Source organism: Telopea speciosissima, chromosome 6, assembly GCF_018873765.1.
Source record: "Telopea speciosissima isolate NSW1024214 ecotype Mountain lineage chromosome 6, Tspe_v1, whole genome shotgun sequence".
NCBI classification, from domain to species: domain Eukaryota; kingdom Viridiplantae; phylum Streptophyta; class Magnoliopsida; order Proteales; family Proteaceae; genus Telopea; species Telopea speciosissima.
In genome coordinates, this window is record NC_057921.1 from 35,458,397 (window position 1) to 35,477,711 (window position 19,315).

Below are 19,315 nucleotides of genomic sequence, written 5' to 3' on the forward strand. Positions count from 1 at the left end.
GCCACCAGGTTAAAGCATGGTTCGAAAAACTCGTTTCGTTTCGGTGTTTCAGGCTGACCAAAATATCTGAAATATCCGAAATTTTGGATATTTCGGTCAAAATTTTGCATTTTCCTGTTATGTTCCGGTAGGTCATTTCAGTGGGTTTTAGGCCAAGTTAAGGCCTAGAACTTTATGGAAACCCTATTTTAGGCTATATAAACACATTTAAATGTTCGAATTGCAAAAATAGTCACCCAAAGTGGTGTTTTAGATTTGCATCATTGATTGGCAATGTACAGTTGAATCCTAATGTATAACTTAGTTAATTACACACACATTGTTTAAGACTTTAAGTACTAAAAGACATAATAAATTAATGATTAATAAGCAATTTAAACAAGTATATTTACTTGGAAGTTGGAAACATAAAATGAATGACTCATACGTCATAACTTAAGTCATAATATTAAGTACAATAAGTAAATAACAAATTAAGAAGATGATATCAATATGACAATATCCCCAATAGTCCAATACAAGTCAAGTAGTCATCTAGTGACTCAAATGTTTATAAATATTCTAATAATAATTACTCCAATGTCTAGGATCGACCCCACTCATAGTCCGATGGAGTCAACGTGCATTGTTCTCCGACTGTACGACAAATAAATGCCACGTCATAGTATGGGAGAAGAAACTACCGAGACTAACGAGAAAAAACCCCCAAAAAACCCAGAGCATGTTAAGTCTCGGTTGAAATTTCGACCGAGACTAACGAGTTTTGGTATTTATAAAGCTACTTTTGAAAAAGGAATCTCAATATCTCGTGAGATTTTGATTTTGTCTCGAGATATCACGAGATGGTCGAATTTCAACAGAGTTTTTGCATTTTTTTTATTCGAGCTGCTGTTTTGTTTCGGTTAGGTCGAGATACTCGAAATGTTCGAGATCTCGACCGAGATTTCACGAGATTTAGTACTATGGGTTAAAGCAACATTTGTCTGGTACAGGCAAGGATGTTGTCTCATGCCCAAATGTTCCTACCCAAGTAAAAGTGGCAATGGCCCAACACTTGAAAGGAGGAAGAATAAAGAAAGCTGAGAGGGAAAGAATGCAACAACAGTTTGATGAGGCAGTACTAGAGAGGCCTGGTGTAGAGGTCCGTGGAGGAGATGATACTCACTTTAGGCCTCCACCTGGTGAGTTTCAATCAGAAGTTGAATGGAGAATTTACCAGCAGACTTTGGCAGAGAGTAGACAAAGTTTTCATTTTGAAAATATAAGAGCATATGAGCAAGCAAGAGAAATTGGTGGATCTAGCTCAGCTGCACCAGTGCAAGAAGATGAGAGGAGGAAAAGCACTGGGACAAGAAATATACGACCCCAAACCAGACCACGAGCACATTCTCCAAATCCCATTTTTTAGCAAGATCCAACAATTTTTAGGCAACAAGATGCCTACCAGCCAACCATCCCGCAAATGTTTAGTGGTAAACAAAAGGAAGCACGAAAAGCCTTCAGCAAGTTCATGCTTTACCATGGCATTCCAGCCAATGTAGCACAAGGAACATACTATAATGCATTCCTTGATGATGCAGGGAGGGCTGGCCCAAGATGGAAGTGGCCTTCACCACATGAATTATACAATGTATATTTGCCTCAGGAGGTACGGGAGCTGAAAGATTACATTGATGGTCTGAAGCCAATGTGGGAGACATATGGGATTACTCTTATGGCTAATGGTTAGACTGGACCTACTAGACTGTCCATCATAAATTTCATGGTGAGTTGCAATGGGAAGACTGTATTCTTGAAGTCTGTCGATGCATCAAAACATGTAAAGGAAGCATCATACCTGTATAAGGAGTTGAAGCAAGTGGTGGAGGAAGTAGGGCCAAAGAACGTTATCCAAATTGTGACGGATAACGGTTCCAACTTTAAAAAGGCTGGAGAGAAGTTGATGAATAAGAAGAGTAAGAGGATCCGGCTCTTTTGGACTCCATATACAACCCATTCTATTAATTTAATGCCGAAGGACATGGGGAAAAAGACTTTGGTGGCGGGTGTGGCACATAGGGCAAGACAAGTGACAAATTTTGTGTATAACCATAGTTATGTTTTAGCCTTGTTGAGGGACAACTGCAATGGAGATTTAGTGAGGCCTGGTGTCACTCGATTTGCTACCAATTACATTGCATTGAAGAGCTTTCAAATGAAGGTGATAAGTCTAAGGTCTATGTTTGCAAGTAAACAATGGTTTGGTTGGCATGGTTCTAGGTCAGAAGAAGGGAAGGCAACACAATAGATTATTGCAAGTGATGGATTTTGGAAGGACTAGCATAAAGTGGTTGCCATATTAGAGCCAATGGTGGCAGAAATGAGGATGGTTGATACAGAGAAGAAGCCTACATTGGCTCACATTTATGCTGCCATTCAAAAAATGAAGGAAATGGTTATAACTGCTATACCTCGAAGTGCAAAGTCCTACATTAACATCATTCATGAGCAGTGGGAGAAGCATTTGAGTCATCCATTGCGTAAAGCTGGTGAGTTCAACATACTTTACACTTTAAATGTTAAAACTTTTTTACATTTACATATTCAAAACCCAAAGGCATTAAGTCACTAACAAATTATATTTGTGGTGTCTACTTTACCAGCATATTATTTGAATCCAAAGTATCAGTACTCCCATGATCTTGGGCTAAACACAAATTTGTTAGTGGCAGTTCAAGCTGTTATTGAGAAGTACACAACATCATCCTAGTCGCTCCTATTTTGGAAGACCCTTATAGACATGACTTTGATCTACCCCGACATTCTTAATGGCAATAGAGTGACTCTACGTAAGAAATCTCAGCTTTTAATCTTTTATAACAATTTCAAAGTGTCGTACTTGTCTGGTTATACATTATTCACAATTCTTAGTGTATATGCATGATATATAACATAAATTGCTTGTTTATATTGTTTTTTGTGTCCAAAAGTTTATTTCCAAGTGTATTTTGATCATTTTCATGCGTTTCTGCACCGATCGATATGTTTCTCTGATACGATACGTCTCTTAAAATCGCCCGACCAATACGATACCCTATACCGATACTTTAAACCTTGCTTATAGGTGGGTTGTCATGGACTCGCAGAACTACTATGCACAAAATATGTCATGGGATACATATGTGCTACATTCGGAGGAGTGTTAACGAAATCTTTAGTCATATGCAACTCGTGGATTAGACCACCAAGAAACTCCATATGGCTTTAGCATAGTTGTCAAGGCGTCGCCTAGGCAAAACGCCGCCTTGGCGTCAAGGCGATTTTTTTTGGTCTAGGCGGTTGTCGCCTTAGTGCAAACCTAGTTTTCATGGCATCAAACCAAGTTTGGCACTGCTATTTCATTTACTTAAGATATTATTTGTAAATAAGCAAATACCACCTATTTGAATCCCATAAAAATAGTTAAAAAATCAAATTCCAAAAGGATAAGAAGTCAACCCCTCAGTTCAAGAACAAAAACTGGATTTTCAATGATGAGTGAAATTTTCAACTTTCAAATGCTAGGGTTTTTCTCAAATCTAAAAATTCTATAAATCTTATTACACCAAAACATCATTAAAACCCATAGGGGGGTAAAATAATCATTTGTTTTGATGTCTAAATTTTTATTTCCATTCAGGGCGATTTTAAACAGCATTCGCGCACACCAAATAAGGTTTGACTGGAACATAATTCTTTCAATATAAATCAGATTTAAGCAATCTTGGATTTATTGGAAAACTGGTTTTGTGCTCTACCTAATATTAAAAGTCTCGTATAAAAATAAAATCATTTGACCAGTCAAACTTATTAGAGAAGAACATTTCTCTACATCAAGAGCATTTTAATAATTACTTATAGATAAGATCGTATTTTCCACGAATAGTATAAACCAAATGTGAGACTAGATATACCAGGACAATGATCATTTCCAAGAGCAGTATAAACCAAATGTATGTTTTGATTGTTTCAAACTTTCAATAGCTTGTTTCTTCAATTCTACTGTCTTCTAGTTCTATGGTGATTTCTGATGACTTGATGTGGTTTAATGTTGATTTTTGATGATACAAGGTATCTATTGTACCATACTAAATAATGTCAGAAAAGAGGGGAAATAAAAAATGACACTTGGCACCTTAGTCGCCTAGGCGGGCACCTTGTCGCCTAAGCACTTAGCCACCCCTTCACCGCCTTAGGTCGCCTTATCGCCTTGACAACTATGGGTATTAGTGGTGAATGTTGTATGCTTGTATTTCCCTAACCTAATGTATGTTTTGATTGTTTTAATTGCATATTTACATTTCCGGCAGCTAAATTATATGTAGTTAGTGTTTAAAATAGGGCTAGTGCGCAGTAGCATTCAACATACACAAACAAACTTGGGTCCAAACCATGAAATCACAGTATCATTTTGGGTGGTTTTTTTTTTTTTTTGGTGAAACTAATTCATTGAATAGGTGTAAAATCGTAAAAATTGGCAACACAAGAGAAACATTTTCTGGGCCTCGCAACCTGGGTTTTGATTTTGGCCCAGAAAAAACTCAGGTTTCGGTCAGGGAACAAGAAGAAAATGGGACCCCGTCTAGGCTTAGAGTCTTGTCCACTTTCATCTTTTTTTAAAGCTTCCTTAACTTCAGACACCCTAATTTTGCGTGTATCTATGACATGTGGTGTCGAGATCCGTAATGCAATCTTCTGGGGCACTATTATTCGAAATGAGTTCATTTAGTAGGTTGTGGAAATACGTTTTCCATCTCTCCTTATTGTCCTCATCCATTACTAGTACTCTACCATCTTCACTTTTAATACATCTAACATGGTCAAAATCTCGACTCTTCCTATCTCTCATTCTAGCTATCTTATAAATAGCTTTATCCCCTTCCTTTGTGCTCAGATTGTTATAAAGAATTTTGTATTTTTTCGCCCTTGCTTTCCCCACAATCTTTTGAGCATAGTTGCCAAGGCGTCACCTAGGCTTCCAGGCGCCTTTCTCTCACATTGTTTTCAGGTGTCGCCTAGGCGACTCATTGCCTTGTTGGTGTCGGCTTGGTTTTTTACCCTCTCGATCGCGCCTGGACAACTATGCTTCTTAGCTTCATTTCTGGCTAATTTATACTTTTTTAAATCCTCTACCTCCTTAGTCCTTTGTCATGTCTTAAAACTAGCTTTCTTAGTCTTAATGGGTGTTTGAACCACATCATCCCACCACCAAGTCTCCCTAGGGACACGATGGTTTCCTTTCGATTCCCCTAAGGACCTCTTTAGCAACCTTTCTTAATACAAGTTACCATTTCGTTCCACATCGAATTAGTGTCTCTCTCGAAGTCCCACTTTCCATGTTTAACCACTTTAGCATTAATGAATTCAAGGAATCTCCATTTAAGCTCCCCACCTTATCTTAGGGCAAGTAGGCTCCCCTATCTTACGATTCCGTGAACAACAACAACATGACCTTATCCCAACTAAATGGGGTTGGTGATGCAGCATCAAAAAGCCACATCCGTAGGAAGAAGAAGAACCAGCCCCACTCCCATGTGGGGCCCATTGAGTAGTTAGTTAGGTTGGCCCTTGGCCCCCATACTTAGTTTGCTTAGTATTTGTTTACATTTTCTATACTTAGTTTTATTTTTATGTTTTTAATTCAAATTGGTTGCATCCAATTGGTTCAATTTAAGTGAAATGACCCTATTGGCTGATAGGGTCTTAAATCCTACTGGCTACTTAGGAATCTTTTTAACTAGTTGTAAATCCGAATTCCTCCCCCTTCCACGATTTTAGAAGGAAGATTACTTTGTAATTTTATTCAGCCAAGGAATTCTATTCCAAGGCTGAATCGAGCTTGGCCTTTTGGCCCTATTATATATATCAATAAAAAATCAAAAGACGATTAGCCTCCCAAAAAAGAAATCGTATGATGAATGCTGCCATTGTTGTTGCAGTTTACTCTTCAAAGAGTGTTGCATCCTTGTGGTTCTATCATAGTGGAAAGGGTAGGTGGATCTCCTACGACTGGTTCTTGCACCGAGACGGATGGGAGGATCTCCATTGAAGGTAGTTCTATCCTTCTCCATTGCTCAAGCTTGCTGCCAGAGGAGTCTGTTGCAGATTGACATCCAACTTCTATTTCTAATCCTCTAACCCCTTCCCCAATCGATACCCTTCTATTTTTATTTGAGTTCCATAAACCCTAAACCAAGGTTTAAAGTATCGGTATCGGGTATCGTATCGGTCGGGAGATTTTAAGAGACGTATCGTATCGCACCATATCGTATCGAAGATACGTATCGATCGTTGCAGAAACGCATGAAAATGATCAAAATACACATGAAAATACACTTTTGGACACAAAAAACAATATAAACAAGCAATTTATGTCATATATCACGCATATACACTAAGAGTTGTGAATAATCAATAACCAAACAAGTGCGACACTTTGAAATTGTTAGAAAAGATTAAAAGATGAGATTTCTTACATGTAGAGTCACTCTATTGCCATTGATACATTTTATCAAACTATAATGAAAGAGTAAAGATGAAAAAATCATGATTTTTTGCATTTTTTTTAAATATTTTATAATTTCAGATAATAGAAAGAAAAAAAAATTAAAAATACAGATTTTAGGGTAAAAATATAATCTTCATAGAAGGTGATAGATCTATACATAATGTAATACATATATTATATATATTAGCATATATTTTAATTTTTGGAAGAAAATAAAAAAAAATATTCATTTTACAGAAGCAATTTTCGGTTTTAGGTAAAAAATGCAAAGAACATGGATTTTGAACTCAAATCTTTGTAAATGTATACAAAGAATGCAATACTAAGTTAGTTTAACATATTCCCTTTAAATCAAAGAAAAAAAAAAAATCAAAAATCAAAGATTTTAACAAAAAAAATCAAGTTTTTGTCAAGAACACCTTTGGATTTCGAATGTGGGTTGTTGGATGCAACAAATGCTCAGGTTCCAGCTCCTTTAGGGTCATTTTTTACTAAGGAATCGAAGCCCTAAAAAAATCTGCTCGAAAAACTGGGTTTGAACATGGATTTTGAGGGTTTTCTCACGGCTGGACCTGCTTTTTTTCCACCTGGAAGCTCCTGTCTTGAGTTTCTGCTGCTAAGAATGAACACTGCCATGTGTTTTTTTAAGTGGGTCGAGATGTCTCGATACGTATCAACATGTATCGGTACGTACAATACAAACCGATATGCTACAAAATATTAAAAAAGGGTCAAAAGGACGTCTCGGCTGTATCAATACGTATCGACCGTATCGTATCGTATCGTATCAATATGTATTGATCGATACATACCGATACAGTCGAGACAATTAATTTTTTAAAAAAATTGAGACGTATCGGCCGATACGATACGAGACGGACCGATACTTTAATCCCTGCCCTAAACACCCTTAACTCTATCCAGCATCAATCCTTCATCAGAACTCCCTCATATTTGGATCACAGCTTCCCCTTAGCACCCCCTCCACTCGATCCTAGGTTCTGCCCCCATTCCTACTTCAAAACCCTAAATCCCTTCATCTCTAATAAAACCCTAAAGTCTTCCTAGACCTAACCAGCCATCAGAAATCCTTCAAACTACAGCCAAACCTTCCCCCTAGTACCTCTAACACTCGGCCCAAACTCCTAGGCCAAATCCTCACTCTAAACCCCAAAAACCCATATCTCTCATCTTACCCAAAACCCGAAACCCGAACCCTAAATTTTTGGAATTTCCAACTTCATCAAAACCTAGTATAACCTACATCAATACACTACTACATACCTGCCCAATTTTACGGTTTATCACAATTACGCATCACCTTCATCCTAACCCTAGATTTAACCTAGACTACTCAATTCTGCCCCAATCGGCTAGCAGATTCAGAGGTCCTGTTTGATTGGCTTCTAGTAGGACTTTATCTTATCTAGAAATACATTAGTTGGCTTACAATTCTGCGTAATGAGGCACATATCCCGGTATAACCTTACAGTTCTTACAAAAAAAATCTATCAGAGACTTGGAGGGAGGAAAATAAAAAGAACCATATATCTTAAATTTTGTTTGTGTGTGTGTGTGTGTGATATTACTGCATATCCCATAAGTTAGAATTCACAAGCTAATCCAAATAAATGCTAAGGAATCAAGGAATCAAAAGAACAAAAGCGGGGGGGGGGGGGATGGAGAAAGAGCTGTTTCTTCATAACACAGATTAAATAAACTCACAGATGTATTTCCGGAAGCACGTAAATCATCATCAAGCTGCTCAGCGACACTTTCATGATCACTCACAGACTCGACACCTGAGGGTTTTGTATCATCAGCAGAAAGTGCCAGCAATGCTTTTCTGCCTTCTCTACGAGCATCTGTAGAAAAATGACAGGGATTTGAACTGAGATCTATAACTCCAAGATCAATTTGAACAACAAAGACATACTCGTTAAGGAAGAAGTAAAATAACCAGAATTAATTTATACAAATTTATAGATAGCACAAGAAAATGGAAGTGGGAACAGAAAACTAATAATTTTGCAAATAAACATGCTAATAAAAATGTTTTTAAATGTTCCAGATTATTTTCCTCTAAACCGTTGTTCAATTATCTGTGGAGCAACATCCAAAGTCATCATCCTCTTCCTGACAAGGTAATGTAATTTCTGGAGTGAAATCCAAATCATCACTCTTCCTGACAAGGTGATGCAAGGGTATTTCAATCATTTTAATACAGTATTCAGCTAGAAAACTTTCCTGAGATTTGGGTTGGGCTGGTTCAATTCAATACTGAACCGTTTCCTGGTTCAAACGTGGCCTATGTTATTATTCACGTGTTACTGTTCATGCCAGTTTTATTTTTAGACTTTTGTACCTATGGTTAAGTTAGTTGAAGACTTTTGTACCTTTGGTTTAGTTTGTATCTCTATTTAAGCAATTGATCTGCTCCATTGTAAATCATCGAAGAAATCAAAGAACTCTGCTAAATATGGTATCAAAGCCTTGTGAGTAAATCTTCCGGCTTCTGTTTGTCGGAGCTCTGCTCCCTGCCCTTCTGTCTTTCTCTCTGGTTTCTTATGGTTATTCTTTTGTTGCCTAAGTATGCTCTGCAGTTGCCGTCCCAGACGGATCCTCTGCATCAGAAAAAGGTGTGACTTATGAATAGTGTTCTTCCCAAGCTCAGGTTGGTAACGTCCCTTGAGGTAGGTGTGGGTCTGCAGGCAGTGACCGCTCTAAATCCCGGCACAATCGGGTTACCTCCGACCTGGGTCTACGAAGCCTGTTATTCATTCATCACCGCTATATTGAACCATCTCTTACCAGTTCTCAGACAGAAGTTCCGGGTGCATCTCTAGCAAACAGCAGTTCTCTCTTCAATTTCATGGCTTTACAACCTCCGCCTAATCTTTCGACTCCGGTTACTCTTAAACAATCTCATGCGTCTAAGGTAGATTACTTGTACGAACTCAGTTACACACCGGCTGAGCAACAGATCCATCCGACGAATTTCCCGATCCTCAACCCCTATGATGTTTTCCCACAGACGACATCTTCGGTCACCAGGAAGCTTCGAACTATTATTGCTCCCAAGAAGACTCAAGGTCTTAAGGAGTATGTTCAGGCTCCCCCGTTTTCCCAGAATCAGGTTACCGCCAGTGGCAAAGAACAATACTTTCCGGTGAATATCAGTCCAGACTTAATCTGCCAGTGGATCCATCTTGGCTACACTCATCTTCATTTGGGTGCGGTTAAGATAGCAACAACTTTCCATGGTCGCAAAGGTCTCCCAGTGGCGATGCGTCTCAACTTTCTGGACACTCGATTCCGGAATTTCCCTCATGCCACTATTACAGACGTTCAGACCACCCTGAACGATGGCACCGTCTTCTATACTGTATACCCCAACTACAATATTTCTCTTCAGGATCCCAATCTTACGGATGCCTGGCAATTCTTGGTACAGCTCACCGGTGCTCCTCAGAAGGAAACAGCAATTGCAGCCACTCTTCATTATCAGATATGCTACAGGTTGCAAAATCATGCTATGAATCTTAACACTGGATTCTCCAGTAATGATGCGGCTCTCTTCGTCCAGATCGGCGAAGACAGGATCCCGACAATCACTCATGTCCCCCGACAGATTGATCGGGAAACGCTCATCAAGCTCATCCCCGAGTCCTGGATCACGGCTTACGAATCTACCCACAACATCCCTGCTGCGACACCTCCGTTGACAGCTACAAACCCCGTCTACACGCCACTCGCGGACGGACGTACTATGGTCACCTACCCACGACCTACTGATATGGGTATGATTCTTCCGATTCCATCCTCGGATGATTGGTTTGCTCAAGTTGATGATCTAGATGACTCTGGTTCACCTCCTCCGCCGCCTCCTCAACCTAAAAGGAAGAAGCGCGGCCCGGACTCTCTCTGGCTCCGATATCAAGCAGGTTGCCCTAACGTTGGCCCTCTTGGCGAAGATCGTGGACGATATCAGTTCATCGTCGAATATGGCAACAGCAAGCCCTGTTCTGTGGGTTGTTGTTCGCCTCCTGACTCTCCGATGACTCCACCGCCGTCCACTCCTTACTGTAAGCCAGATCTGCCACCTGCTCCTCCTTCTCCACCAGCGAAACCTCCGCTCATGCTATGGCAGCAACAGCCCATTCCATGTTTTATGGCTACCAGTTCCGAAGGCATCAGCAGAAATTTCCCTCCTACGGTTGATTATGAGGATGCTGATCGCCGCCGTCACAAATGGAAGGTTATTCCCCCGAATGTTCTTGATAACAATGGTCTGATGACCTCAAATTCCTCTGTCGAAGCCCAGCTCAATTGGCAGGCCGAGAATGCTCTGGTTCAGAATCAGTACCTCACCAAGCTTCTCTCATTCCAAGAACATCACACTCTTGCTCTCCGTCAGAATGAAGGCGACATCCGTTACTTGAAATCGCGGATTGAATCCCTCCACCAGGAGCTTATGTCCATAGCCATGACAGTGAAGGATTCCGCTCAGGCCTCTTATCTCATTTCTGGCCGAGAAAAAGAAAAGCGTCTTCTAGAAGAACAGCTCCGCCTAGCCCAAACTCAAGCTTATCCGGCTAGTCCAACCCTGTTCCCTGACTCTGTCATGACTCCTGTTTCTCATGACTATATGGCTCCGCATAGTTTTCCTACAGCTATGTTCAAGGAGCTCCAGGATCAGCAGAGACATCTGGCTGCATACAAGGCACGATCCGCTAAACCCAAGCGATCTCATGCCTCATACCCGCCATCACCACAGCCAGTCTTCCAACCTTCTCCGATAAACCTTGCTAAGCCTATGGTGCAACCCACTTTCCAACCTTTACCCGAGCAACCTTCAGGACCCCCTGGTTTTGTTCCCTGGGTTCCTCCCCGAACTAAACCATCGCCTCCTGACTCCGCTTATACTGTCATCCCAGCACCTGCCCATCCAAATACCCTTAGCAATTACTTGACCCAGTTAACCTTAGTCCCTCAAGCCATCCCTGCTTTATCTCTCTCTAAGGTTTCCTCTGTCACTACTTTTTCGGACTCCGACTCCCAGTCTTCTTCGAGCCCTTTGCCCATCTTCCAGACTAATCCACCTCCTGAACCAGATGGTCCCCAAGCAACTGAACCTATCATCCATAGTAGTGATAGTGAAGTGGATACTGCTCCCCATGCACCACAGCAGCAACATCAGCCTCAGGCCCAGCATCCCATGATGCCTCCTCAGTTCCAAGCTCCGAGCCCTTTTGGCAATCAAGACCCCAAACAACTGTTTACCTTTGACGGTCTTCCTTTCCATAAATGGCCCGAGCGCATCTCCGAGTTTCATGCCTGGCTCACTGCAGAAATGTTGATTGCTGGTGCTACTGATTATACTATCCTCACCAAGTTTTTGGCCCGTTCACATGGCACTCTCAGAGAATGGTTTATGGCCCTTGGTGGTTATCGACAGCTCCAATGGACTCAGATCCCCATTGATGTTTTCATCGCCCAATTATACAACGAAATGATTGGCCCCATTGAGAACAACCGCATCAAAGCTCGAGAGGAGTACTTCCAGATGAAGTGCTGCTCTTTCCAAAAGGCTGATCTCGCCAAGCATTACACCCGCATGCTGGATCGTTTCTACATCCTAGGTGGACTGGATGATCCTAATATGAAACAAGTTTTCCTCAACTCTTTCCCTGAACCTCTGGGAAAGGAAGCTACAAAAGTCTTCAACTAACTTAACCATAGGTACAAAAGTCTTCAACTAACTTAACCATAGGTACAAAAGTCTTCAACTAACTTAACCAGAGTTAGGGCGTGAAAGTCTTCACCTAACCAAGGTTAGGGCATCAAAGTCTTCACCTAACCAAAGCTGCCGACAAAGGACTGACGCGGACTGACGCTGAATACAAACTGTAGGTACATACAACCAGAAACATACACAATACACAATACAGACATACATTCAAAAATAAAACCTAATCCGTATCAAAGTCGGTATCGCTGGTGTATGGGATGAAGAGATCCAGAGCATGGTCGACTTCAAACTCCATGTGTTCACGCAGGATGCGATGGATGAACGGATGTTACAGGACGTTGTTGACCTCCCATGCCGTGTTGGTACTCTGTAGAAGACACGAGGGCAAAGTGGCTGGATCAACGTGATTGTGGGTACACATAGTTGTCATGAAGGAGAACCATCGATCCTTATGCTCGTCTGACTGGTCACGGTGGATGAAGACATCCTGAGAGTGGATTCGTGGAAAAAGAAGGTAGGGTCATAAGCAATGAGGTTATGATTCAATATGGGGGGAGTAACCAAATGATGATGAATGAAATCAGGTGGTCGGTGGAAGATGTAAGTGACAAAGGGGAGTTCATCAAGGGCTGAGAGGGTATTGAGCCAGATAGGAATAGGAGCAAAGAGACGGAGAAAACGGGCTAAGCACTGGGGTCTTTGAAGACGAAAATAGGCTGAGCCTGTTGGGTTGGAGAAGATGGTGGAAACGGTGCTGAGGTAATGCCAAAGGGTATGGCGATTGAAGATGAGAGCCACCTTATGGACTGCAAGAAGGTGCCAGAAGAAGACCACACATTCACTATCAAACAGTGCTGGATTGATGGCAAACGGGGTAAGGAAAGGATAGTCTGGGTGACAAACAACCCAATCGAACTGAAGTCCACTGGTGTGAACAATGGAGAGGAGGATAGACTGGTATGTAGAGATACTATTGGCCTTCAGGGTACGCAGAGAGATATTGCTGAAAAGAGAGGCTGGAAGGATAGGCAGAAGCTGGAGCAAGGGATCAGGTGGTGGAAGTGCTGGAGAGGAAGAGGAGGAAGCACCTGGAGTTAGGGGCATGCAAAGGACAGGGATGGAAGAAGATAATGGTAACATCTTCAACTTCTTCTTAGTGCGAGAGAGGAAGTCAGCAAGCACATTGTCTCTGCCTTTGATATGGTGAACCTTGAATGACCATTGGGAAAACCACTGAGCCCATCGAAGGAGCTGAGATTCAGGGAGCTGCTTCTGCTTGAACTGTAACATCTTCGGGAAAGCTGTCATGTCCATTTCTATCAGGAAAGAATGTCCGATGAGGAAGAACTGGAACTTCTCAATGCCGCGACGAACTGCAAGAATTTCCTTGAATGTGGAGTGATAATGCTTTTCAGAGAGCTTGAATTCGCCACTGCGATATCCACAGATACGTCGTGTCTTGTCCGGGAGTTCTTCGAGGAGAACAGCACCCCATTGTGAATCACTAGCATCTGTCTGGAGGATGCAGAGACCTGTAGAAGGGATCTGCAGAGTGGGAAGATCTTGAGCCAGAGCTTTCAAATCTTTGACTGCCTTAGTATGAATAGTGGACCATGGTGGTGCATCTTTCTTCAAGAGGCGGTGAAGATGACTAGTCATACGGATCTGATGAGGAAGGAATTCGGCCATATAGTTGATGATGCCGAGGAACTGTTGTAATTCCTGACGGGTAAGGGGACCGTCTGAGAACTCTAGCAGGGAGTGACCAATGTGGGGTTGTAGCTGGAATTGTCCATTGGAGATGGAGACACCCAGGAAGTCAATTGTGTTGACTGCTACTACCATCTTCGTTGGAGAAAGCATGATGCCTTGGGCCACAGTAATGTCCAAGAACTGTTGAAGGAGGAGGGCATGATCGTCCTCTGTGGTAGAAAACAGGAGGATGTCGTCAATGTAGATGAGAGCATGTTCTTGAATGGGAGCATAGATTTGTAACATGGCCTGTTGAAACAATGATGGAGCCACTTTCAGTCCAAAGGGGAGAACTTTCCATTGGTAATGACCTCCAGGAAAACAGAAACCTGTCTTGGGCCTATCTTCGGGATGGATACCCAGCTGCCAGAATCCTGCCTTGAGATCAAACTTGCTGAAGAACTTGGCCTTAGATAGTTGGAGGAGAAGAGCAGGCCTGGTTGGTAATGGAAACTTGTCATCAAGCAGAAACACATTAAGAGGCTGATAATTGATCACTAGTCTGAGCTTGCCGCGCTGTTGTTCTGCTCTTTTGTTGACATAGAAGGCTTCGCAGGCCCAAGGGGAAGATGTCTTCTCGATGAGACCTTGAGCTTCCAAGAGGGCGATCTCTTGACGGGCACTGGTGAGATGTTCAGGGTTCATGCCTGGATGGCTGGCCTTGGTAGGATTGACATCCTCATTCTTCTTGAAAGGAAGACGGATGAAGAACTTAGCATTTTGTCAGAGGGGACTGGAACACTTGGTGAGGAAATCAGCATGATTGTCTGCACTGCAACGGAGGATTAATTGGTCCTTAATACCTGCAATAGGAGCCATTAGTAATAATTTGGGAATAGTGGTCCAGGGGATAAAATGCTTCTTATAGCTGAGGCCATGGATACTCCATCGAAGGTGGGGTAACTGGCATAAGACGTCAAAGCCAATAAGGGCATCACGACCAGGGAGAGAGGAACCTAACACTGTGTGGGTGATGGTAAGAGAGGGAAATAACCTAAGCTTAATGGGATGTTTGGAAATGAGGTCAACCGAGAAGGTTTGACCATCGGCCGCAGTAAAAAACTGACGATGAGGCTTCCAGTAGTCTGAGGGCAGAACATGGGGTGCCAGGATGGTGGTAGAGCATCCAGTATCAAAATAACCAATAACCTTGATAGGACGATCCCATGTTGTAGGGAGGATGGAAGAGGAGCCTGTGGTAAGGGGGTTTTGGTGATAGCCAAAGCTAGTGACTTAGGAGGGCTAGAAGGGGACAAAGATGGAGTAATCGGGTAGATGGGGTCAAATCCATCGGACTCGGGTGAAGAAAGGTCCGGATCTGGATCGTCGTTCCAATTTTCAAGAACGAACAGGAGATCTGGCGTAAAATCGTCGTCTACAGAGTAGAGAGATTCAACGTCTGCATCAGGATCATCCGTGATGGAAAAAGGGGCAAGCATATGCATGAGCTTGGCTTGCTTAGCCTTGTCAGGACAGTTCCGAGCAAAATGTCCAATCTTGCCGCAGGCATAGCACTTAGTGGAAGTCTTTTGCCTGAACTTCTTACGTTTGAAGAATTTGTAAGGCCGCTGCTGCTGATGTTTCCGTTTGAACCGATGAGGCCGGTCGTGTTTAGAACGGAATTTGCCGGGATGGACTTTGGAGAAATGGGACTTCTTCCTGGAAGGACATGAACAGTCCTTATCCTTACATTTGATCTTGAGATATGAGGTGTCACACGCATCCGTGAGCTTATGGGTAGTCTTCTCCCATTGCTTGAAGAAGAGCTGTTGGTCACAAAGATTTTGCAGGGCACTGAGGATTTATTGTTATTAGGTTGTTACTCAGGCTGGGATATATCCGGTCCTAATAAATCCAATCCAAGTTTCAATCAAATAGGAGTCAAAATTAATTACTTGTAATCAATTTTTGAGCAAGTTTAACGAAAGAATTTCTTGTGTTGCTAGTGTTAATCCAAGTACTTGAAGGTGTGTACTCCAACAATATTGGATCAGACCTTGAACCAAGGCCTGCCCAAGGAGGTGAACTCCACCCATTCTCATGCATTTCATATCCCACCCACATACAATCCTCATATTACTATCCAAACACCTTACCCATGTACTGCAGTCCTAATATTTCCACCTGTATTTGAAGCTGCTTGGGCTGAACTAAATCACACTTCCTTTCCCAAGCACTGATTGTTGTGTTACCAGGCCAGCAAAGCATGTAGTTCTTTTGGATTTATTTTTGGTTTACTTCGATACCCATAGCAGTGCACCAAAGCTGAAGACAGCAGAGCTAATTCTCAGATGAAATGTAGCAATGACGTTTAAATGGTCCTGGTACTGGTACTGAAAAAGCATACCATACAGAGAGCTTCTACGTGAATCCCTAATTGAATGACCATGCCGCCATCCCATCTTCAGCAGCAGCTTTACACCTAAACCAGAAATACAGATAGGCACACAGGTAAACAGCGAGAGGGGAGTTATGTCAAATCTTTAAGTAACTGCCGCACTAGAACACCATAAAGATAAGTTAACAGAAACAAACCAACAGAATCTGTAGCAGGCAGAACCATTTCATCTGGAACAGGTCCAGGAATAGCTGATGGCCTGCAATACATGGAAGACACGATTAAACCAAATAATCAAGGTTGATAGCTATGAAAACTAACTCAAATTTTAATGGTGCTACAGAAAATAAGAAATCAATGAAATATAAAACATAGACAGGTTCGAAATTTCGGATTTCACCCCCATTTCGACCTCTGCCAAAATCGGAATATGTTGGCAAAATTTAGGTACATTTCGGAAAATTTTGATAGTCATTTCATTTCAATTTCTTCTGAAACCGAACTATTTCGGGAGGAAATTCGCCGAAATTTCGAACCACGTAACATAGCAGGCTACTAGCTTGAAAGGACCTCCTCTGTTGTTCCTTCTCAGCTTGTTTACGAGCATGTTCTGCAGCTGTAAATCCAAACGTATCAAACTGCAAAGACGCTCCCAAGGAATGGCCTTGCATTTCCTAAACATTCAACACAAACAGAAGAAGATGGGTAAAAATCTTATAATACGAACAAGAGCAGCCAACAAAAGAACTCCCAGCCACTGTTTCTTAATCAGTAACACCAACAACAAAGAAAAGCAGCATTCCAGGGAGGAGAATTCTCCATTCACAAAAACAGACACCAACATCCTAAAACTTGCAATAACAATTACTAGCTTTTTGAACATTTCCACGATTTACCATGATAAAACAACATTTCCAAAATATTCTGATTTTTCAAGTGATAGGAAATTTCCATGAAAAATCAAAATTTTAAACCTCGTCCAGCAGAAATCAATTAAATAGCAAAACAAATTAAGTTTTTCTTCATGCATACTTGCTACTTTTTCTTTCTAATAAAATCACTTTGTTGCCGATTAAAAAAAAAATCCTTAGTTTCCTTCATGGCATATTCTCCAAAAAAAGTGCATAAATCAAGTATGTGTAGAGCTGAAGCACCTCCCAGTATTGAAGATTTTGCATAGATCTCAAAATGCAGAACCAGTCAAGAAATTGATCCTATTTTAGTATCTATGGGGAATAAACTCATAATTCTTTGGGTTTTCTATGAAATGAGCTGAATTATAAGGCCCAAAAGTGGAGGTATATGGGATATACGAAAATAAATATTTAATTAGCAGTGGGGTCCATTAGGTGGTGATATAGTTGGCTTTAGTTTAGTCATAAGGAGTCTTATTTTGTTAGTTGTGTGGGGCCCACGTTATCTAGAAGACTCAAGCTTCAACAATTCTAATTAATTAGTCAAGTATTTTAAAGTCCTTGTTAGTTAAGTTAGTCTAGCTACCTTAAGAGTTTTAGATTTAGGACACTTTCTTTTGTTTTCTTCTAAATAAGTAACCACCCCTCGTAATGATGATTAATAAAATAGAATACAGAATTTAAATTTGAATCGTGCAGCTAAGAAGGCTTCTTCTCTTCTCTCTCTTCCTTTTCTTCAATTACTATTCATGGGTACTGTTCACAGTCCCATAACAGCTCGTATCTCCTCTTTCTACCCTTCTTAGTTTTCCCAATGGAGGCTACTGAAACCATGAAATCAGAAAGCATTTTTCAACCCTGTTTATCAGGAAATAGTATAGATTTGGGCTAGTTGTCAAGGCATCGCCTAGATGTCCAGGCACCATCTTGGGTCCAAGGCGACTGCACGCCTTACTTGCTACTAGAAAGGTGACTGCCTTGGACCCCTAGGCGTCACCTTACCATTTTTCTTGACACTTTACAAGTTTACGTTGATTTCTATTTCTGGCTTTGTTTTTTATATCCTATGGTTTGTTTATTATATGTTGGTTTTCTCATATTAGGTCACTAATCACATATTTATATCATATCATATTGTATTGATATGGCTTCTATGTTTTGCATATAAGGATAATAATAGTAAATTATCATTGATATATTACATATATTGCACGCCTAAAGTGCCTAGGCACCCCTCCAACGCCTTGGGTCGCCTAGTCGCCTAGTCGCCTTGAAAACTATCATCTAGACCTGTGGAGCAGATGGTCTGATCTCTGATTCCTTGACTGGAATCTAAATTTGGCAGGCTGCACCACCATCTCATCATTAGATAGGTTGCTAACATTAGATGAGCTTAGAAGAAGGTTTTTTACGTTAACAAGCCGCTGCTCTCTACATCTTCTAAAGGGAGAGGAGACATCAGCCCATTATTTATAAGCAGTTAGTAACTGAAATTATGCAAGCAGTGCTATATGGCATTCTTTGGGATGACCTGGGTGAAGACAAATAAATTGACGATAAATTTACTGCTTGGCCAATAATAATTCGAACCCTGACTTCTTTAGTCTCCCCATTCATTACCAGCGCATACTTAGCAGCTATGACCATCCCCCAAAGACCATTGGGTTCTTCATAAAATGTCCAAAGCCACTATGGTAGCAGGACAGAATTAAGATTTTAGTCCAGTAAAGTTACAAAATCCCACCTCTTTCACTTCCTTGGTTGTAACTTCCCTATAGTACACAAGATGAAATTTCTGATATCCTTCCAAATCCTCTGCATTTTCTCCATCCTATCAACCACCCGCACAAGGTAAGGATGTAAACGGATAGTCGAAAATCCATATTTGATTTTTAGGGTATCGTATTCGGAACTTAACCGGATAGGAATTCGGATATCGCTATATAGAGTCAGATAGTATCCAACCCATTTAGATACCCCTATCTCATTAAAATATTAAATAATTAATAAAAAACCAGTATGGTTCTTGTCGT

General features: G+C 41.2%; 1 protein-coding gene across 3 annotated transcripts in view; it reads right to left on the minus strand.

Moving 5' to 3' along the window:
* LOC122665356 (G patch domain-containing protein TGH) overlaps positions 1–19,315 on the minus strand; it is a 46,303-nt gene that overhangs the window by 17,078 nt on the left and 9,910 nt on the right. For all 3 annotated transcript variants that reach the window (XM_043861487.1, XM_043861486.1, XM_043861488.1), the window contains 4 exons: positions 16,939–17,042; positions 16,566–16,627; positions 16,378–16,452; positions 8,252–8,391 (listed from right to left, as the gene is read on the minus strand). In XM_043861487.1, the coding sequence (XP_043717422.1) occupies positions 8,252–8,391; positions 16,378–16,452; positions 16,566–16,627; positions 16,939–17,042 (381 nt within the window). The remainder of the gene's footprint in view (positions 1–8,251; positions 8,392–16,377; positions 16,453–16,565; positions 16,628–16,938; positions 17,043–19,315) is intronic.